The 21,607-nt window shown below is 40.8% G+C and overlaps 1 protein-coding gene across 1 annotated transcript in view; it reads right to left on the reverse strand.

Moving 5' to 3' along the window:
• The window catches only part of gpc5a (glypican 5a), a 133,128-nt gene extending 111,937 nt beyond the window's left edge, over positions 1 to 21,191 (reverse strand). The window contains exons 1-2 of the mRNA XM_030118655.1: positions 20,792 to 21,191; positions 17,101 to 17,262 (exon numbers count right to left, since the gene is read on the reverse strand). Of these exons, the coding sequence (XP_029974515.1) occupies positions 17,101 to 17,262; positions 20,792 to 20,948 (319 nt within the window). The 5' untranslated portion in view covers positions 20,949 to 21,191. The remainder of the gene's footprint in view (positions 1 to 17,100; positions 17,263 to 20,791) is intronic.
• Between the last annotated feature and the right edge of the window lie 416 nt (positions 21,192 to 21,607).

Genomic DNA, 21,607 nt, shown 5'->3' on the forward strand with positions numbered 1-21,607 from the left:
CTAGTGCCACGCTCATCAAAATAAAATATCACCACTATATTCAAGTAAAAATGTAAAGATTGTTGGCCAATCTGTTTCATCTCAAATAATGACTCGTGGAAAACTGGTGGGAATGATTCCTTTTATGTATTTAAGGAAAAATCCCAAAACCAGATCAACTGAGATTGTCTAACAAGTGCAAATGAAACCAGAAAACAACGACTTGTATATTTGATAAACATTTTATTCCCAACAGCACATCTTCCACACATCAGATGTTGTGTCATATTTCATATGACGATTCAGAAGACGACAACACATCACAGCAGTCTGAACAAGGGTAACGCATGCCTTAAAAAGCATTTGGCACAAATCAAATTCAACTGAAGGAGCTTTCAAAATTTCTCACATTTTACTATATTAATCAGCAACAGATACGTAGCGTGACTAGAAATATGAAGAGCATTTCAGTGATGCATTTCCCAGACATAAAAATCTTCACCAATCTGTGGCAAACTGTCTAAAGTTTGCGAAACAATAAATAATTGTACTATTCTTGTTTGTTTTTGTTTTTAGCATTTTTCATTGCTTTCAAGCTTTTTGGGAAATGGGGTTAAATTAATATATGTTTAACACTAATACTCAGAAACAGATAGGAATTAATCTGTCTATTATGCGTTTCTGTAATGATTCTTTTAATGTGAATGTGTTTATAGACACACAAAAACTGATTTTATAACACTTCTGAGTCGTGCATAAGATTTGACTTTGTGCTGCTCCGTCGAAACGTCAACAGGAGGACTACATATAACTAATAAACTGAGCGCTGTGACATGCTGACAGCACAGAATAAAAACTTCCTGAGAGAAGCTAAAAAGCCTTGAGATGTTTTCCTTTTCCTTCTGTCTTGAGTTTCAATAAAGGGGGCATTGTTTGAAACCAAAAACAGTCGCTTGCTCAGAGGTGTTGCAGGAGTTTGCTCTGGCTCTGGGCTTCTCAGAGAGGGACGGAGGGGGCGAACGCTGATTTATTTAGCTAAAACTATGAGAGAGAGAGGAAAGAGGAAAGGAAAGAAACATTATAACGGCATAAATTCAGGCATGTGTAATCAATCTTCGCTCAGCTTACCATCAGCCCTTTTTTCTCTCTGTGTCCTTCCTCCTCCACATCACTGCTCCTCGCCTCACACATTATCAGTTGACAAACATGTATTTAGACCTCATGTTGTAAATCTGACAATGCCCACCTGAGTAACAAAAAGCCTCTTGACTGTCCGACTCTGCTGCTCTCCGCCTCGCTCTCTTCCTCTATCTCTTCCCTTCTGCTCTCTCTTTCCTCCAGAAGGCTTAAAAGTCAATATTTGAGGATCTGTTGCAGCTCTCAAACACTTCAAAGAGCACAGAGCTCTGCTGTGAACATAGCCTTTAATATGCCGTTCAGGAAAAGAAGCAGAGAGGGTCAATAAAGTGGGGCACAAGTACTTCTTGTAGGGAAGTGAGCGAATGTGTGCGTGCGCTTGTGTTACTCATGTTATGAGGACATAAATCTGCTAATGCTGTCATGTGGGGATCTGCTTATTTTATTTACTTATTTATTTTTGTAGGGTGAAAAAGCAAATCTCATCAACCAAAAAGATTCAATCGTAGACAGGCTCCATTGTTTGAGTGCAGTCAGTGTAACATCAGCAGAAGTTGTGGCTCAAGTTGGAGGGAGGCAACAGAAAATGGACGTGAATGAGTGTGACGTGACGAAAACACGACCCTCTGTGTATGTGTGACTTTGTAGGTTAGAAGGGGGGGGTAGGCAGAGGTCAAATATCTCTGCGTTCATGGGGGACATGTAGAAACATACATCAGGTTTAGCTCATGTTGACTGATATAGATTTCCTACTCTGCACACACACACACACACTCATAGAAACCTGAACAAAAAAAAAAAAAGAGAGAGAGAGAGAGAGGGGGCGTAAGCTGCCACTGGTTTAAGAGCCAGAGTGAATATAATAATATCATAATAAAGCTTTCATTAGCTTTCAAAGGTGGCTCTGTGTGAGGCTGTTGAGGGTTTCCTGTGGCTGGCCTCAGGGAGCTGTTAGATGCCGGTGAAGGAGCCAACAGGGCTGTCATAAGTCTGAAAAGAGGACCTAATGCTCACAGCACGCCGGTGATTACTCTATTCAACTGGATAATTACATTAGATTTATATAAAGACGATACGGAGTGTTGCGTTCAGGGGCTTGAAAAGCTGTATAATATCACCCTGTTGACTCGCCCACAAAGAAAGAGCCCTGTGTTTTATTGATAAAACTCTAATTACAGCCGTCACCGACACATAGCAAGGAGAACTTTGTAAACCATTCTGACTTACTCACTGTTCTCACTTCATCGCTCAGAAATTACAATCCTCGATCAAAGTCATGAGGAGTTCTGTTAGAATTATGACATTTTTGCAGTTATTGTGAACAATAAATCCCATTCATCTGGACAAAAAAACAACAGCTCAATGAATCTATTAGAGATGTCACTATATTTACGTCACTTTCCAGCATTTGATCTTTAACACACTCCTTTCATGATACCACCTTTTTGCATCTGCTACAGAAATAGATTTCTATTTTGAGAGCTTTAATTTTTAAATCTGGCTGCTGCAGTTTGATCTGTTGGCATCACCGTCACGGACTTGGTTGCAAAAGCCAAAAGTAAGGCACAGAGATGAATGACATTTATGAAATCAAAAACAGACCAAAAGCAGATTATTCGATCAATTGGAAGCGTGACACTACAACAGCGGTTTGAAATTTAATGGGAAATGGACTTTTGACGAGCACATTTTCCCACTTCGGCAGCGTCAGTGTACTTTACACCACTTTCATCATCTCACACATCAGGACTTCTGCCATGCAACACACTCGCACACCATCAGGACAAATTTGGGGTTTAAGTGTATTGCCTGATTCGACGCATTAAAAGGTCAAGATGGAACATCAAACAACCGGCGTCAGATAATAAAATTCCCAGAAACCATCCGGCTCTATCGCTGCCTGTAACATGTGGGCACAGGAGCTGACCCCAGTTAACCCAGCAGGGGCAGGGTGTCACCTTGGAGAGGTTTCCATTCCATTGAAGAGCAAACACGGTGCAACTACAATCACACACACTCATATTCACACCTGCAGCAATTTCAAAGTCATTACTTAATGCCAAACACATTTTTGGGATTGTAAGATAAAATGAGAATGCACACGCACCCCCGAGCCCGGACTCGAACTGAGGATACAGCCAAGCTGCAACCACTGCTGCACACTGCAATTAAATGTTGTCACAAAATGGACTGTACTTGCGGTGGAAGCTTGCACCAAAAGAGGGGTGAAATACAAAGTGGATAAGTCCAAACACAAATCTCTATACTGTCGTTTGTGTCTTTTTTGAGAACAGCCATTAAACATTCCCCAGTGCGGCCGGAAGAAGTCAGTAGATGCTTCGATTTATTAAGTGCTCCAACTTCCTTTGTAGCATCAACATCAGATAAATGGTCCTGGCTGCTGTAGATCAAATCTTTCCTAAACCCATGGCATGAAATGATGTAATGTCACTCCTTCAATGCATGATGGGATAAACAAGGCATTGCTTTTTTTTGCACCTACACAAACAGGTAATGATGTTTGTTTTCATTTTTAAGGAACAAATAGAACTGATTTGAACTGTGTCCTTTATTTCTATTTGAATCAGCTAATAAGATCTTAAAGGGTAATCAAGGGGATCCAAATATTTACACCAGACTCTCTTATCAGCGGTAGTAAACAGGCTATCAGACATTGGACTCCCAACAGTAAAAACAACCCTCATTTGTCACTCATGCCAGGATACCAATGATAAGCAGGACAATTATACCATTATATGTGCCATGAAGTGGAGCAGGACAGGGTGAGGGCAGAGCAGGAGCAGACAGGAGGCTTGGTGTGTTGCTGTGTTTAGGATTTCATCGCCCAGACGACTACAGCCTAATCCCTGAAGACTCCTTCCTTACTTAGAAATGCTTCCTTCCATCTCACTGACAGAATAAGTGATTTGTCTTCTCCAAACACTGGAAGCAAAGAAGCACAACTCAGAAACAACACCGAGGAAGCTGCAAAAACAAAGATAACTGGCAAAGTTTTCATAAATCCTGCGTGCTTCTGGAGATATCAAAAAGGTTGCCTGATTATCAGTTACAGAAAGTTATTTTCGCCAGTCAGATGTTCTCAAGGACGTTCACGGAGGCTAACTTTCTGCCTCTGCTGGCTTTAGACATCTTCCTGCAGGAGAAAGTGGATTTAGCTGTGGTTGAAGTAGAAATCGGGGGTCAACACGACTGCACAAACATGTTAATTTGTGTAATACAGTCTTAATTTGTGTCTGGTTTCCTCTTAAACTGGACATGTCTTTTCATTCTTTTTTTTTCCCAGCAAGAATCCTGGTTTAACAGGAAGACTGCCTCCAGAAAAAGAACTTACTGTGGCCCAAACCATTCACTTAACATACCACCAATTCAAAGTAACTCGGTTTGGGTGGAAGGTCATAAGTGTCACTTCAGTCTTGGCTGAATACTGTTAACTGTTGTAAGCTTTTTTAGATGCACAGTCGGCCTTACTCCACAAAAACTGGAATATTACCACAACTCAACAAAAAAAAAGTGTAAATTTGTCACGCAGAGTTCCTGTTTAGCCATGTGCTGTATAATCTAATCCAGAAAAATGGCCTTAAGACAACAGCCAACAGCCATAAATCTCCATTTCAAACAGGCACACAGGAGACAATATAAAGTGCTGACAAGTGTGTGTATTTTTAGGGCTCATCCCGATGCTGTGAGTGGCTGCAGAGGAGCATGTGGAGGGGGAGCGTGTGTGTGTGTGTGTGTGTGTGTTGATGCCCACTCCTTCTGGGGAACAGCACCAATCTGGGATTTGAAGAAGTGTGCTGATAAAAATCGATCTCCAGAGCAGCAGTAAACTTGAGACACACCGCCACAGTGACGGAAAGTTGGCAATTACCCCCCCAAAACCCCTCCTTGACACAATGACAGCACTCAAGGCTTTGTGTTTGAGTGTCAGATGGGGATACAGGCTGTTAAAATGTTATTCATGGTAGACGATGATATAAAACTGCAGTTTCCTTTCGGTTTCTGTGGTTCACAGAGCTAAACTGAGAGTCTGAAGTCCATGAAACACAGCTATAGCATGCAATCTTACTGTAAAAGAAAATAACGTCAAAAAAAAGAAGTCTGTGGTTTCCTTGCTTAGAGAATGAGAAGATTAACACTACTCACAAAAAATACTGCATATCAAATAATCTTCATCAAGCGCAGAGCACATAACAAGATTAGAAAAAGTGCCATGCGAGCCAGGCTGTCTGACACCGGAGCGGAGAATAGATGACAGAGGGGAAAACAGCCACAGTTAGTGTGACTACTTTGTGTCTTTGCATCGGCCCAAACGCCTGGACTGTTGAAGGGTATTGACTCTGAATAATCCTGCTTCCCTCTAAATCCTCATCCTCTGACTTCAAACACTGTGCAAAGACTTTCAATAGAATCTGGCATCCTCCCAACTTTCTCTCCTTCGGTCGGTCATTCTTCTTCTTCCTCACATTCTTTTTCACCCTCTGTCCTCCCCTGGATCAACTGTCCAGCCCCGAATCACAAAGCCAAGCTCAAATTCTGTGGGAATCTGGAGGAGAGGCCCCTGCGATGGCTGACACGCACACATACACACACACACACACACACACACACACACAGACACACATACACACACACCAACGCTCCTCTTGTAAAAGTGACAACAAAGACAGGGTGGCTGTAGACCTGGTGGACAAAGAGTCTGCTCTATAAAAGGTCCCACACAAAGGAGCAGAGAGCAGGTTGCAATAGATTTGAAGGCCAGTTGTGAGAATTAATCTATGAAATCTTCAAACAAGCCATCCACCACTCAATTTATTCACTTTCAAATCACACATTCACTTTGAAAGATCTGCACGGATTTATTGATGTGGGAATAAGGTCTTTCTGCATAAATGTAAGCCTTTCCCTCTTTTATTTCTCGCATAAAAAGATATGCTTTTACCTTTTTACATCTTAGAATGAGACCTGGCAGTACTCTCTGTGTGGGGACACACAGTCTGCTGGTGTTGTGGTGGGACCACCAGACTGAGTCTACAAACATATCAACGATTCTGTGGGCCTGCGTCAGCTCCAGTGTTTTGATCTAAAAATCTAAATTAGGATGGCAACACGTACAGTTAGCAGGTGGAGTGTTGATTATTTAAAATAAGCATTTAAAACACTATATTAACCACAATTTAGTGAGCTGCATCACATTTAATCGGATGTTCAGTTTTGACTTAATAAAGGTACTATAAAGATTCATTCAGCAGCACACATGGACCTTATGTCGACATTGAATGAGAGTCAGGAGGCGTAAGAATACTTTCTTGATTTCTGTCAGCTGAGTTAATCTAATGCTCTGAGTTTGCCTAACTTGTAAACAAGTCTTACTGTTCAGTTCCTGCTTCCTGGACATAACCTTTCGTTGTGATTATGGCATTAATGATTAACACTAACTTTTTCAATTTTATCAGTAAATGGATAAAAATGAATGCTTTTAAACAACATTTTGTAGGGAAGTGTCGATGTTGACAAAACTTGAAAGCCAGAGGGGTAAAGTATCTTTAAATGTACGTACAAAGTGCCATGCAATCACTTGCTATAATAAAATCAAACACAAGGCAGTTGTATTTAGTGTTCAGTCATAACTGTCAACAGATAAGCATGCTTTATCAGAGGTTGACTGAATGTGATGATGTATCAAATGAAATCACATGATCAGCTGAATTTACACTACCAGGATATTTTACACTACCAGGCAACAATCACTGCATGCCTACAAACCCCATTATCAGTTGGAAAATCAATTTAGAAGCTGAATGTATCTGTGGTATGCAAAAACAAGCAGCATGTTTTTTTGTTATGTTTTTTCTGGAGATCAAATGGCTGGAAAAGCTTTTGCCCATAGTGACATGGGATCATGGATTTTTTCGCAGCTGGGTTTTCTTCTCACTGTGGGATATACATATATCAGCTCGGTGCAAGTCAACAGAAATTGGGAACAGATCAATCCAGTCACTAGGTTTCATCCATTGGAATAATCTATCCAGTATTGTTATACTAATATTTTGAACTAGACCAAAACTGGTTCAAAAAAACTGTTAAATCTGCTATATTACAAGAGGAGTGAAAAGAATCAAGTTTTGAAAGCCTACAGTTCTACAAATACATCACTATGATGATATTTTTTTTAGACTGCCCACAGTCATTGCACACAACCAAAATGTAAAACTGATATTTTTGAACTCTCACATCGCAGTATGAGGTGGCCTCTCATAACAGTGGAATTGTTTTTGGCAAGATAAACCACGACACAGCTTATATGTGAGGCAGCCTTGTGTTTTTCAGCGCTAAGCGACATGAGGAATGTTCATTGCAAAGACAAAAGATCCCAAAATGCAGAGCCCTATAAAAAGCAGCATATTTTCCCCGGCTGAGGCGAGCGGCCAATTTGTGACCAACATAGAAACTTTACTGGAAGGGAACAGTGTGTTACTGTAGTCAGTGATGCAGTGCTGCTATGGGCCGGTCACAGCACAATGTCCGTGGTAAGAAATTATAGTTCTGAAGTTGAAATTCATTCAGAAATATGGAATGCGAAGGAGCAAGATAGTCAAGCGTGGTCACTGCTCCACCACGATATGGACAGTATCTCCTACAGTGTGCCACGGTAATGACACAGGAACACATCTGCAGCGTCTACTCGACAGTGGAAATGAAGTCATACACGTCATTAGTAAGCAGGCCAAAGCTTGCACAATCCAAATTGTTATTTTCAGACAAATCAGTAACTTGAAAACAGTTTACCGCATTATTGAGGTACACTTACTCAGGAGTCAATAACAATATAATTAGGTGAGATGGAACTTAAGTATTTAATTTACTGAAAAATTGCAGTTTTTTGCCAACAAGAAAAACAACAAGTGCAGTCTAACACAGTAGGAAGCTGTACCAACAGAAACTGAAATGATTTTATTAGTATTTATCCCACTGGCTTCAATTAAAAGGATAAATAACAACTCGGGGTGCATTAAATGATACTTTGCATGACCTCATTATATTAAAATGTGATAAAATTGAATTGCAACTTCATTGGGTAAATATGCTCAGCTATGTTAACACAAGTAATTTATCAGTTATTTGTAAGGCATTATTTAGTAATGTAAATATGCTCAAGGTTACCTGCTGATTTAAGTAGAGCATAAGAATGAGGAATGAAGGTGATCTGAGTGAGTTTCAACATGGCCTGGTAGTTTCAGAAACTGCTGATACAATGGGATTTTCACATATAACCCTGTCTAGGGTCTACAGCAAAAGGCCTGAAAAATAGAAAATTTCCAGGGAGATAAATACCTTGTTGATACCAGAGGTCAAATTAAAATGGCCAGACTGGTTGTCAGCAGTGGCATTCCTCACAAACCTCACATCTGATTCTTTCACCTCTACTCTGAACCAATCAGAAGATCTCTGAACGTACAACTTTTTGAACCTTGAAGTTGATGGGTTACATTTTCATCACTCACAATCCAAAGTGATGGACAAGGTATGAATGGTAAATTTCCTGAACATGTATGAGTGATTTATCCAAGGTGGATATATCTTTGTTTCATAATAATATAGCCATGAATTTACAAAAAGTGAAACTGTTTGTCTGTCTGGGGGGGGGGGGTGTATTTTTCAAATGCCACATGGAACTGGCTCCAACTCCACAAGCGTCACCTGGGAAAAGTAACTATAGATACACATAAATTCACTGTTTCAAAAAAAAAAAACAAAAAAAACACTACACTCATTTAAGTTCTACATACTTTGTTTCACAAAACAATAATTTTGCTCAATTCCTTTGGTCCCATATTCATTTAGTGTCTTTTTCAATCAAATTAAAAAAAAAAAAAAAATCTTTCATGGAATTTGACCGCTGGACTTTATGGTTAACACAGGTGTTAACCATAGTAAGATGGCTTTACTGGAATTTAACAGACTTATTACACTGTAACGACAGCCTGCTACAAAAGACTCGCATCATACACCTAATCAGAGGCAATCAAAACAAGTTTACATCCACTCTAATGAGAGTTCCTTCAGCACAGAGTGCACTGAACTAGTTTGACAGCAGACTGGAGTCTCCTCTTCGTCAAGCTGTGGAGCCGCTGCCATCCAACTAAGATCCTTTTATGATTCAAAGAGTAAACAGAGGCTCTTTTAAAAGCTGTTTAAAAACAGACACACAATTAGCATTTATGAGCGTAAACTGCAAGTCCTGAGAACAGCAGGCTAGATCTCCACATCAGCAATACCAGGAGCCAGTCGTTGCTCTTTAATCCGGCTCTCATCAGCACCAGTGGGGTTCCTGACATAACAGTAGCTCACAATTACAAGGTTTGCAAATAAAAAGAGCAATAGCTGCATGACTGGCTGCGTCTGCTGAATTCCTGAGTCCCATTTCGATGAGAAGATTTTTTTTTTCTTCCCAGGGTAGAAGCCAAAATGACACACTGACTGGCAGGAAGACCACAAGCCACACAGTGTTAATGGTCACAACAGCCCCATGCCACAAACATCCACCTAACAAGAGCATTGAATTCATAGCTGCCAGTCTCTTCAAGAAGTCATGCTGATGAACGTCTTCACATCAACTTTTTTTTTTTAAATACATTTTTAACTAACCTCAAAATATTCTAAGGTTTTTCCATGTAAATTTCTTCACATTAGTGCTGTGAAACAGAGTTGCATAAATGGCACAGCATGCGGACTAAAACCTCTGCTGGCAGCCTCACGAGTTCAAAGCAACACAGGCACAGTAGGACACAGTGCATATTTAATCTGTGTAGATTAAATAAACAAGACATGACGTGTTAATTAGAGACTTTTAGACATGGTTAAATGTGGATTGGAGCCAAGACAGATGACAGAGATTACTCCACACTGGAAGGTGAATTAATGCTACCCTCAAATTCAGTGCTAAATGCACAAAAAATTGCAGAGAACAAGATTATACTTTAAAGCGCATGTCTGTTGAAGTTTTTGACATGCTTATGGATGGATTTGTTTATTTCAGGTCAGCTTTCAGCAAAGCCAAATCAACTGGATTTAGTTTTCTATACAGGAATCAATTCACTATCACAATTAAAGAACATTTTTCAAAAATAACTATTGTTCCCTCACAAAATTTGCAAATATTTCTGATTTTAAGTAAGCGTGTATATAATATAACTACATCCAAATATTTCAATCACTGTTTAATCTGGATATTCTTCAAGTTTCACTGACAGGTTGAAGCAAACTCTCTATTCATCCATTATCTACTCTTCTTTATTCTATTCGGTGTTGGGGTGTACTAGAGGTGACCAGCTGATTATGGGTAAAGACAGGCTACACCCTGAACAAGTTGCCAGTACAACACAGAGAGATGCCCAGCCACACACACACACTCACACCTACAGCCAATTCATAGCCACAAATTCATTTCAAATGTATGTTTTTGACTGCGGCAGGAAACTGAAGTACCCTGAAAAGGTGTGCACAAGGAGAATAAAATCTGTCGAGAGGAGCCCAGACCCAACCAGGACTTGTACCATCATGATACAGAGTGTTAACCACTAGCAGGAGATGTTGATGATGTTATTTACTCAAACTTCAGTATCCTTTGCCCGCTCTGCACAGGGCTTTCCAAATTGTTCCCCAAGTCAAAGCTTCCTTGGAGGAGGGGAATCCTTTGATGTGGTTATCTCAAACTATTTTCCTATAATTTGAGTGGCCCTCCTCAGGCGCTCTCTCTCGGGCACCACAACAGCTGATTCATAGTGGGCTAAGTTTGAGCTTTATTTGACTCCTGCCCCACGGGGCACTGGTTGATTGCACAGGTTGGTTGCCATGGATGTAAGACAAACCTGCATGGGATGGAAAACGATCCCCCCTGAAGCCCCGCACAGCAGGCCGCATATTTGTGCGTTGCGAGGACCAAGCGCAGAAACCCCACAACCGGTGAATGAGAACATGCAGTCCTGAGAGAGCTGCTGACAGACCGGGAGCGGAGGGGGAGGAAAGTGATGTGCTGCAAAGCTCAAAGGCCGTCTGCTGACAGTTTGCGTTCAACTCAGTCTCCTCAGTCTTTTTTTTTTTCTTTCCCCCTTCTTCCATCATCCCAGTTGCCCCGCTATCTTTTGGCTGTGAAAAGACTTGAAAGGCAACGGTCAGGTTCATTTAAGGACGAGATACTGAAATGTTGTGACACATTTCTGTGAAGAAAAGAGAGAAATGTAATGAAGCATTGCTGCGGGATGAGCTGCGCTTTGAAGCTGTACTCATAATTAACAGCTCCGGCGCTTGTTTTCATTTATTTGTGTTTCTCATTACGTTAAAGCACTCACTGCTTTTTTTTTCTACATAAAAGATGCCCTGGATAGACTTTTCTTTTATAACCGAGCCCCATTACAAGCAGAAAAACATGGGAATCAAATCCCCCAGGATGAAACATTTTAAATAGCATTTTGTGAAGGGTTTTTCCTTTTTTCCCATTTCTCGATGTCTCCTGAGTGTTATCCAGCATCATATCCAGTTATATTCCTTTATTTTCTTCATCCTCCCACCCACCCTCTTTAGCTACATCGTGTAAAGATGCCTAATTGAAGGCTTTGCACAGAACAAATGACCACATTAGCCTCCCTCCTTTTAAGACATCTTTCTTCCTGTCCGTGGTTCCAATGCATTAAACACTCTGCTCATCCTTCATTGTCTCTCAAACTACAGTGCAGGCTGCCAATCATTTTGGAGACTATATCTGTGGGACTTCTTCAACACACCCAAATCCACCCACCTTCTCACTAAAAGATTCATCTTTCCTGCCTGTTTTCCTGCTGTGAAACAGTGAAACAGAACAGATACACTGCAAAAGTTGGGGGCATCTAAGTGGAAGCACATTTTCTTACTGTCATTCAAGGATAAACCTGCTGGCTCTTTTCCACTTCCATTGTAATCTTAAGAACACCCAAAACAAAACCTCACAGTCACACAAGACGAATAAGAAACATTTTGCTCAAATTAATTCAGCATCACTGAGCATTCCCCAGATATGAACAGTGGATTAAATGCTTGACTTGTGATTCTTTTGTGTCTGCACACGAACAGCAAAACAGCTCCTTTTTCCACTCTGTTAAGATCTCAGAACCTCCCAGACATTTCTGTCCCTCCGTGCTTCCCATACATATTGAACCACCGCCAGGCTTGTCCTGGCGACAAAAGGCTCTTAAAGCGTCCACAGCCAACACGAACAAAGCCACGTGGGTGGCACTGGTTCATGCGTGCTTGTCTGTATGTGCATTTGTGTCTGTGTGTAAACAAGGCATGTTAACTGTGAGCCAAAGAGTCTGCATCGGCAAGTATCAGCTTTCATCGGCACAGATTTACCTCAATAGCAAGACAAACATTGTTCAGCGAGGGCCAATGAGCAGCTCAGTCTGTACCGAACACTGTCTCCATGCGTAATTTGGTTCAAATATAAAACTAGCATTATTAAATCCTTGCATGCATTTATGCACAATCCATAGAAATTATGATAATAGTTCAAGCAGTAACATTTAGGATGTCTTGGCTGAAATGTTAATGAAAGGTATCCTGTGAAAAGGCATACTGGCGTCTGGCAGACGATCTGTGGCTCCTGCTCCTAAACTTTACATGCAAATTTTAAAAATCAAGAAATTATTGGTTTCACCTCTAATGATGTGATTATAGTCATCTAAGCACATGTTAGGTTAAATTCCTGTGACTCTTACAATGATCAAAGTTGCCCATCCTTGCTGTATAATTTGTGACAGCTGGTAGTATTGTGGCACAATGCTTTTATGAACTGGATTTACACTGACATCAAGCATTCAGATCATACACTGAAGTTTGAAATTGCTTCCAAAACAACATGTATTACAGTACATGTCTTCTACATGAATTTTAAGTAAAAAAAACAAAATAAGATAAACTCACATGTGAACAAGAGCATCAGCTTTTAATTATCAAGAAATCAAGAGCAAACATGTCTTTTACTTCGGAGTAAGTTGGTTCTAGTTAGGCTCAAGAGATACTCTGTAATGTTTGACTTCAAAAGCTTTTAATGTTGACTACAGTCTCATTATCGTGTCCCATGTACATCCCATACCCAACCCACACATTCAGCCCATCCTCCAAGCCTTCTTGCTTCTTTGAGCCAATAAGGAAGGTCACGTTTTTGCAGCATCTGCAAACCGGCCTGCACAGTTTTTTGTGCTTCTTTTTTTCTTGAAGACGACCGGCTGCAACACTTTGATGACACAGAGGAAGTGGGTGTAATGCACCAAAAAATACAGTAATACTTTTTTCTTAGAATCAAAAGTATATTCAGTGTCACAAGTGTTTAAGGGGAATATCTGAATAAATACATAAGAAAGAGATAGGGCCTGACTAACAAAGCATGCTAAATTGCATGCTTACACAAACAGATTGTGCTTTCACACTGAATTTACCAAGAATAACACCATGAGTGATATCACATGCAAACACAAACAATCAGCTGGAATCACTTCCACTTCACTTCCTGTGCTCAGTCGCATATGGTCACCATGGAGTGATTAAATGAAGCACTAAACGCAAAAGTGTGAAATTGATTGTATCATTGGACAAAGTTATTAAATATATTGGGGCATTACAGTAAATAAATCTGAATTTGGCAACAAAAATAATGTAACATGGGAAGTGATGAGTCACAAAGCCTGAATGTCAGATTTTACAACTCAGAAAATATTTTATCTTGAAGTAAACAAGCAAAAGTCGTTGCGAACCAGTTGAGGAAACATCCTCACAATAGCAGCAGCAGCAGCCCTTCTGGAGGCTAAACTGAATTACGCCTTTTCAAAAGCTTTTTGGACATTGTTACTTTGCAAATATTTCGTACAATTTGGGAGACACACCCAGTTCATATCGATATCCACACTCATTTTGCAGTGCATCCAGTCAGTGGATCAGCTTCCACTTACGTACCCACAATATGACATTTACCTTGTTTTAAACATTCAAAGGTTAAGTGGATGAAGCGACTAAGTGTTTACAAAATCTCTCCACTCGGGAAATCCATTACTCTTTGTACATTTAGGAATTTGTCAAAACATCTGTACACAACAAAGACGTAATCAGCTGTTTACCAGTATCTCAGCAATGTGAAAAGATCTTTGAAATCTTCTTGACATTTGAAACCCAAAAGTGATCTAATCATGAAAAAAATAAATAAACAAAATAAAAACTGTTGCAATAATAAAGTGATTTTTTTCCCCCCCATTGCACAATCTCCTTGGTAAAATACAAATTCAGAAAAACACTTGGTAATGATCCATTACTGTTTAATAAACCCAATGTTCGGCTCCGTAATGCTGCAGCTGTGACTCTAATATGCAGCCTGAATGACTGAACGTCTGTTGCCACTTGTATTATACAGCCTGGATGTTGGAAGCAGCCGCCAATGTTTGTTGACTGATGGGAGCCGATGTTGACAGGGAACTCTGTTTGGTTTGGCAGGATCGCACACTGGCTGCCATTCCACAGGCGAAACCATGTGAGTGTGGCTCATTTTCACTACATTTTCAAACAGTTACTAGCTGCTAAAGCCTTGTTTGACTTACTGCTCTGCGTCACCAAAACCCTCAATACCTTAGTTGTTGTGAGACATTTTTAGAGGTAGCGAAAAGAGAAAAAGACTGAATCGTTGGTGGTCAAGTAATATTCTTACAGCCAACATGATGAACGAAGACATCTGCCGAAGGCCCAACCATACAGTGAACTAAATCTTTAAAAAAAGGAGAATATCAGTCAATAAAAAGCAGAATGATCTGTGGGTTTGCAATCGGCTGTTCCACATCTGATAATATCTTTATGTATTTCATCTAATTTAAATCAATCTCTTCACTACACATTAACAACTTTCTCTTTGAATAATAAACAGGTCCTCAAATCTACATGTCACGTTTACACCCTTTCAGTCAGCAGGCCACAGACCTGAACTAACAGCTACGGTTACAGCAAAGCTTGTAGTGTTGTGTAACTTTTGTAACTTCTCGATCTCTCACAGGCCTCATGACCTCCATGGCCATATGCAGGGAAGGTCTACGCTCAGGTCTGCTCTCAATGCACATTTAAGGAAAAGGGGGATGATGTTGTATACTTTTCTAATTCTCAAAAGAACAGCAGTGACTGAAACCTTTTCAGACAAGCTTTAAAAAAGCCGATGTGTATTTTTACTTTGTTGACAGGTTCAACTTACTGCACCCGTAAGCAGTCCCTGGATCAGAGTAGGGGGTCGCTGGGCTCATGGGTCCCATACTGCAGTGGGTTTGTCTTTTACTGCCACAAGTAAGGTCAATCAGAAATCCAAAGATTTGTGTAAGTGATCCATGCAACAAACTGCTTTGATTATAGGTTTTAACCTGACTGCGTTCATTGATTTTGATGTGCATCGCTTGTGTTTACCTTAAAATGTAGTCTCATGAGAAAAAAAATACTGATGCAGGAGTTTTAATCAGGATGTGGACATTACATCAGTTATTTTCTAAAGTTAAAGCCTTAGTTTGTGTGAAACAGTGTTCTGGGCATTACAATTGGCAAGCAAAAACATAAGATCGAGACAGGTGAAGAACCAGAGCGAAAGCTTATCAACACTATACAACATGCAACTTTTTTTTGCTCAATGAACAAAATGATTTTAGGAGAAATTGAATTTAACTGATGTTTTAGCCCTCCACAGCAGTGTGTCTTTTTTTAAGGAAATCTGGAATATGATTTGTCAAACCCTGTCCTAGATCGTCAAGGGTGCTCCTGAACTGCAAATGAAAAGAGGACACAATAAAAACACTTTTTTCTTCCTCCTTCAGTCTTTTTCTTTTTTTTTTTTAGAATATGAACTCAATGTTTATGTAGTTTAAATTATACATCTGTAACTTAGCTGTAAAGCATGACATCATGTATAGCAAATAATGCACAGCCTCACGGTGTGGCAGAGTTTTCCTTTCATAACGTCAGCAACGCTTAGAACATTGTCTTAAAGCTACTTCAGATTTGCCACACGTCATAAAGCAGAGAAGAAATACTGCAGTCATTTTATTTTATGTCAACTTCAGAGAGAGAGAACAGACACATGAAAAATCAGACAACAAAAAAACAGGGCATTGCCCCTGAAGACCGCAACTAAAACACAGTGATCACACGAGTCTCCTCAAAACCATTTGAGTTTAGGCGGAGGATAAGAGCCACGTCTTTAAACCGAGAGGCGTCGTTAAAGTGAATTGGCTTAATGATATGTCTGAGACTGTACATTCGAGTCATAAGTTCTGGATTTGTCGCCCACCCGTTTAAAGCCATCATACGACGGCTATCATGCTTGAGTTAAGGGAAACATCTCGCACTGGGCAGGGCGAGCGTCGCCGGAGAGGCAAGTTTCTACCTGTAAAGCATTGCTGAGTGAAAGGATGGAGAGGAATGGAAAGCAACGCCAGTGCAGAGATGGATGGATTTCCACTTCACTCCGTTTAGAATGTGTGTGTCATGAGATTAGTGCAATTTAAATTTTCTGATTTAACATCAGAGTACACCTTACACCGTTAAGAGAGCTATTAGTAAAAGTCTCTGGACACACACTGAGCCCTCCAGACGTCCGGCTGAGCCTTCAACAGTAACAGCAAACCTATCTAATCTGAAGATCAGATGGTAGCAGTAGATCTGGAGGGAGGACAGACCTGGCTCTGTTTGTCCTGAAGTGGAGACTCACACACAGACGCACACACACACACACACACACGCTGACTCATCCACTGTTTTTGCAGAACACCCACACAAACCCTAAATGTATAATCCAGCTCGAAAATACACACAAACATTTACACATACGGTAACATGACAAACACTGGCAGCCGGCACGTGTGCATGAAGTCACTGCTGTGATGTCTAAACACGCACAAAGTAATCAGATCTCACCTTGAAAAGCAGCCACGTTGCGCGATATGAGAAATTTGAGGCTGGAGCTGGACGTCTGCAGGATGTTCTGGATGTCCCTTCGAGCCGCCAGCTGGTATCTCTCCTCCATCTTTTTGGTGCAGCATGTCAAGTTCTTGGACGTGCACACCTGGAGGTCTGAACCTGAAAGTCAACAAGATAAATTATCAACCTTAAACATGAACAGGGGACAGAAACAAAAGACAAAGTAAAGTGGCTAAGTTTAGATTTTTTTTTTTCTTCCTTTTTTACATCCCTCAAATTAAGAGGTTAGGAACTGTTAAGAGTTTAGAGGAGTTTTAGAGTGTGTTTATGGTCACTTAAAGACAATAAATTATCATGCCATATTCCCCGTGGTATCCAAGAATAAAAGACATTAGTCATGTGAATTTGGAGATATGACGGCGCAACTTCATCCATGTAAGGGTACACTGGCAAACACAAAAAAACTCTGCTTTATGACGTATGACAGTAAAAGTCTGTGTGATATAGGATCATTCAATTTTACCACAGAAATTGTAGAACTATTGCAATTAGTTCATTCTGTTCAGTAATGTGCAGATACAGCAGAAGTACTATTCATCATTCGCAATGTTTTTTTGATTATGTAGGAAATTACCACAGTAAACAAGTGAAACAGTTTCTGCACTCTGTCATCAAGTAGCTAATTATTTGAAAGGAAAATCCTTTGGATTTGGTTTAATACTCTCAAAGCAAGACCATGTGAAAGTTTTAGAATTTCAATAATCACTACTATATATTTATGCTTCTGGGAAACAAAAACTTTGACGACTCAAATCTGATGCTAAAACCACGAAGAGAAAAAAAATTAACCAAGGTTATGGATTTGCCTGCTGTCTTCAGTGCGCTCCACTTACCTTCACACATTCCAATGACAGGCAAATCAGACGGATTTGACACCCAAAACTGCCCAAAGGTATGAAGGAGCGCTCAGTCTCCCTGTCTTCTGTATTATCTGTGTGATAGACACTTCAAACTGACGAGCGGTTGCCCTCGATTTATCAGTGGAGAAACAAGACTCACACCTGCAGCTATGTGAAGCTGTCCTGAGGCACGGAGGTGAGCTGAATGTGAGCTTTTAGCTCACACTGGAAAGCCAAGATTATCACAGTGACTCCTGCGAATCGTTCTCCAGCTTACCATACCTGTCCGTTCACACTGAAGACAAACATTGACACCAGACTGTAGAGACAAAATTAGTGGTTTGTATGTATTTTAATGAGAAAAAAAAATCTTTTTGTTGACGGTAGCCCACACAAATTATGAAGAGATTGAACCACATCCAGAGAAATGTGAAGATTTGAAGTTAAATGTTTGTTTCTCTACCTGAAAACTGTTAAGTAAACACCATTAAGGTCAACTTGATGGTGGCACGTGATAAAAAAATCAGGACAAAGCTGAAGTCAGTAGACTTTATCCTCTGGGAACAATAAACTATAAAAAAACAAAGTTTGAAGGTAGTGTGTGAGTCCTTAAGCCATCAGACTACAGTACCATTTCATTGGTCCCACATATTGTAAGAGGAAGCTTAAAATGTGAATTATTAATAGAGCTACTGTTTGAAAGCATAAAGGAGTTTTAACATATGTAAAATATCACAGCAATTACCAACTATTATCACTGAGTGTTTTCTTCAGTCATAATAGTTAGAGACATTCCAAGTTCAATATCAAGTAAAAAAGACAAAACAATAATTGCATTATTCTAGCAGCGCCCAACTTTAACAAAGAAAAGAAAAAAGCTCCAGTGAAGCAGCAAAATCAAAACATCCAGATCACATGGTAAAATCAAAGTCAAAGCATTATCACCTCCCTCTAACCGAGGTCTTGAGATTTCCACTACGAGCAAATGTAAGCAATCTGCTCACATACGGGACAATGAAAACATCTTAAAAGCAACCAAAACCCAGCAAAAGGCTCTCAGACAAGCCTAGGCAGAGAGTGCAGGACTGCTGCCAGAGACACTATCAGCTCCCTGCGAGGTTCAAGAGCGAGGAGGGAGCAGAGGAGGCGATGGCACACGTGGAGGAATTCAAAGTCCTCCAGATAAGACAACATGAAAGTGGCCCTGGGTCTTGCTTTTTTAACCTAAAAGCTTCCTGAAACTATTCCAGCACTACAGACAGCAGCCTTTTTTTTTTGTTAAGGCCCTGGTGGTAGACCTCTGACTGGCTGATTTCTGCCCCAAACTGAAAACAGTTTAGCACCTCTTATCAGACAGGCAGCGTCCAGCGTGGAAACAGCTCCCCGGCTCAGATTCCTGGAATTTCTGAGGGCCATTTTTCACCAAACTAGACTCGGTTATAGATAACTTCTAAAATCTCACTTATGGATCAACTACACCTCATTCCATCTGAGCCTCCCATGATGGTCTAAATTAAAGCAGCTTTTCTACCTCAAGATTCCTTTGGACTTGGGGAGCCTTTATCTTATGTGGGGCTGGTAGAAAGGTCAGCAGTTTAGCCGTTTTAAAACAGTAGCACAAGTTTTTACAGGGGTTAGCAGCCTCAGAATCTTAGGGGCTTATCATCCCTTAAACTAAAAGAGGCCCCCGCTGCACACAAGTTATCTCAGAGAAAGTACTTTCCAGGTCTGCAGTGAAACAGCAAAGAGACTTAAATCCACTCAGGCTCATTCAGGGAGCAGGAGCGGCGATGGCATTATAAGGGTTAGTTAGAGGTTTAGGAGGCATTTCAAGGCTTTTCTGTCAATAGAATCGGCTTCCTCGCAGCGGCAGCTGTGGGGGAACAGGGTGATGAAGTTTACAGGGAGCAGTTTGTGGCAGGATGGTAGTCAACACCATTAAGATTTACTTTTCCAGAGAGGGGCAGCAGGAGCAAGCCATCCACTCAGTGACAGCCCACATGAAACATCCACACCCATAATTCCCCCCAAATCTTGTACTGAATTATCATGGGTGGCGTTCAGCAAGCTAAGTGAAGCCCAGTTTACCTAACTTTACACAAAATAATTCCTGTTTATCCCTGCAAGCCACTTATCTGCTGTAAACACCCAGGGGAGGAGGGAGGAGAGGTACTTTTTCATCATGACCAACAAGTAATCTCAGCAGCATTAGATCCTGTGTCAGGGGGTTAAAATAGCAAAACTTAGCCTATGCACTGCTGGGAATAATGTGAAGAAGACTGGGAGTGGTGCCTTTTACTGGCTCTTTCGTTTTAAACTTGATCCGTAAATAAATCCAGTTTGAAGAGAATGAGTATCCAACAAGCTGCTTAACAGTAATTGAAGGAGATACACTCAGATTTAAGAAGAATTTATAGCAAGTATGGGCTCGAAGTTAATTGAGTAAATGAATTTAAAAAATAAAGACATGACAGTTTAAAAAAAAGAATAGATGTAGCATCAAGTCACTTCTCCTCCACTCTGTATCATTATCATAACTACACACACACCCTTGAAATGGGTTCAAGAAGGTGCGTTTTCTGAGACTTCAAAGAGTGTTTAAAGAAGCCTGAAAATGACAGGTTAACAGCAACAAAGCAGTCAATGATCTCCAAAAGGGAAAATGCATGATTTTTCCTCTGAGGGCTGCTATGCTGATTGGTTATTCATTAAATGAATAATCTATCGCATTACGACTCTGTGGTTTTGTGTGTCTTCGTGTTATCAGCCTGGTGAGACTGTGAACATACCTGGTCTGGGACTCAGAGGCAGTAATTGATTTGGTCCAATCTGCCGGAGTTGGAAAACTTTGCGCACTTCATCGCATTTGTTTGCGCGTCCGAGTCCAAACCCGCAGCAGCAGCACCAAGCCAGGAGGACAACGCAGCGCGTCCACGGAACACCCATTGTAGTAAAATCCAAATCCGACGCAAAAATTTAAAAAACTATTAAAAGTGGAGCCTGTCCGAAAGTTGCGGTTCCTCCTTAAACCCAGAGACCAGGTATCAGGTGAGTCCACATTTCAGGTCTTCGCATCGACCATGAGGCGGTTTGTGTTTCCGGGAACGCTCCGGGTGAGCCTCTAAATCCAGTCGCGGATAGAAAGTTGCCGCGATGTGACTTGAGTCTTTGAAAGCGGCATGTTGTTCAAAGTTGGTTGGACCGAGGCAGAGGCGGTACCGTAACGTTACCTGCACTCCGCCGGCCGCGGCCGCTCCGCTGCGCCACGGCGGCCCGGCAGCGCCATCTGCCGGACACCCCGCGCCACGGCCCCGGGCTCTGCAGGGATAACAGCCCACAAACTTTTAATTTTTTCACGACTAATAACCTAACACAAATTATTTTAATCGTTGCACCTTGATCAGGAAAGAGCTTTCTCTAATTTCATCGAGTTACTCTTTTAAAGGACATTACGAATTTGTTTCTCTCCAAATGAATGCTACCACCTCTGCTTAAACGTAAACTAAAGTTAATTTCAGTTCATTTTTTTTCGCCTTTTCCCCATTACCGTTACTATCTGCAAACATTCCTCGTTCCACTGCAACACTGGTTTGTCGATTAACAGT

This window comes from Salarias fasciatus, chromosome 1, assembly GCF_902148845.1.
Source record: "Salarias fasciatus chromosome 1, fSalaFa1.1, whole genome shotgun sequence".
Classification (NCBI taxonomy): domain Eukaryota; kingdom Metazoa; phylum Chordata; class Actinopteri; order Blenniiformes; family Blenniidae; genus Salarias; species Salarias fasciatus.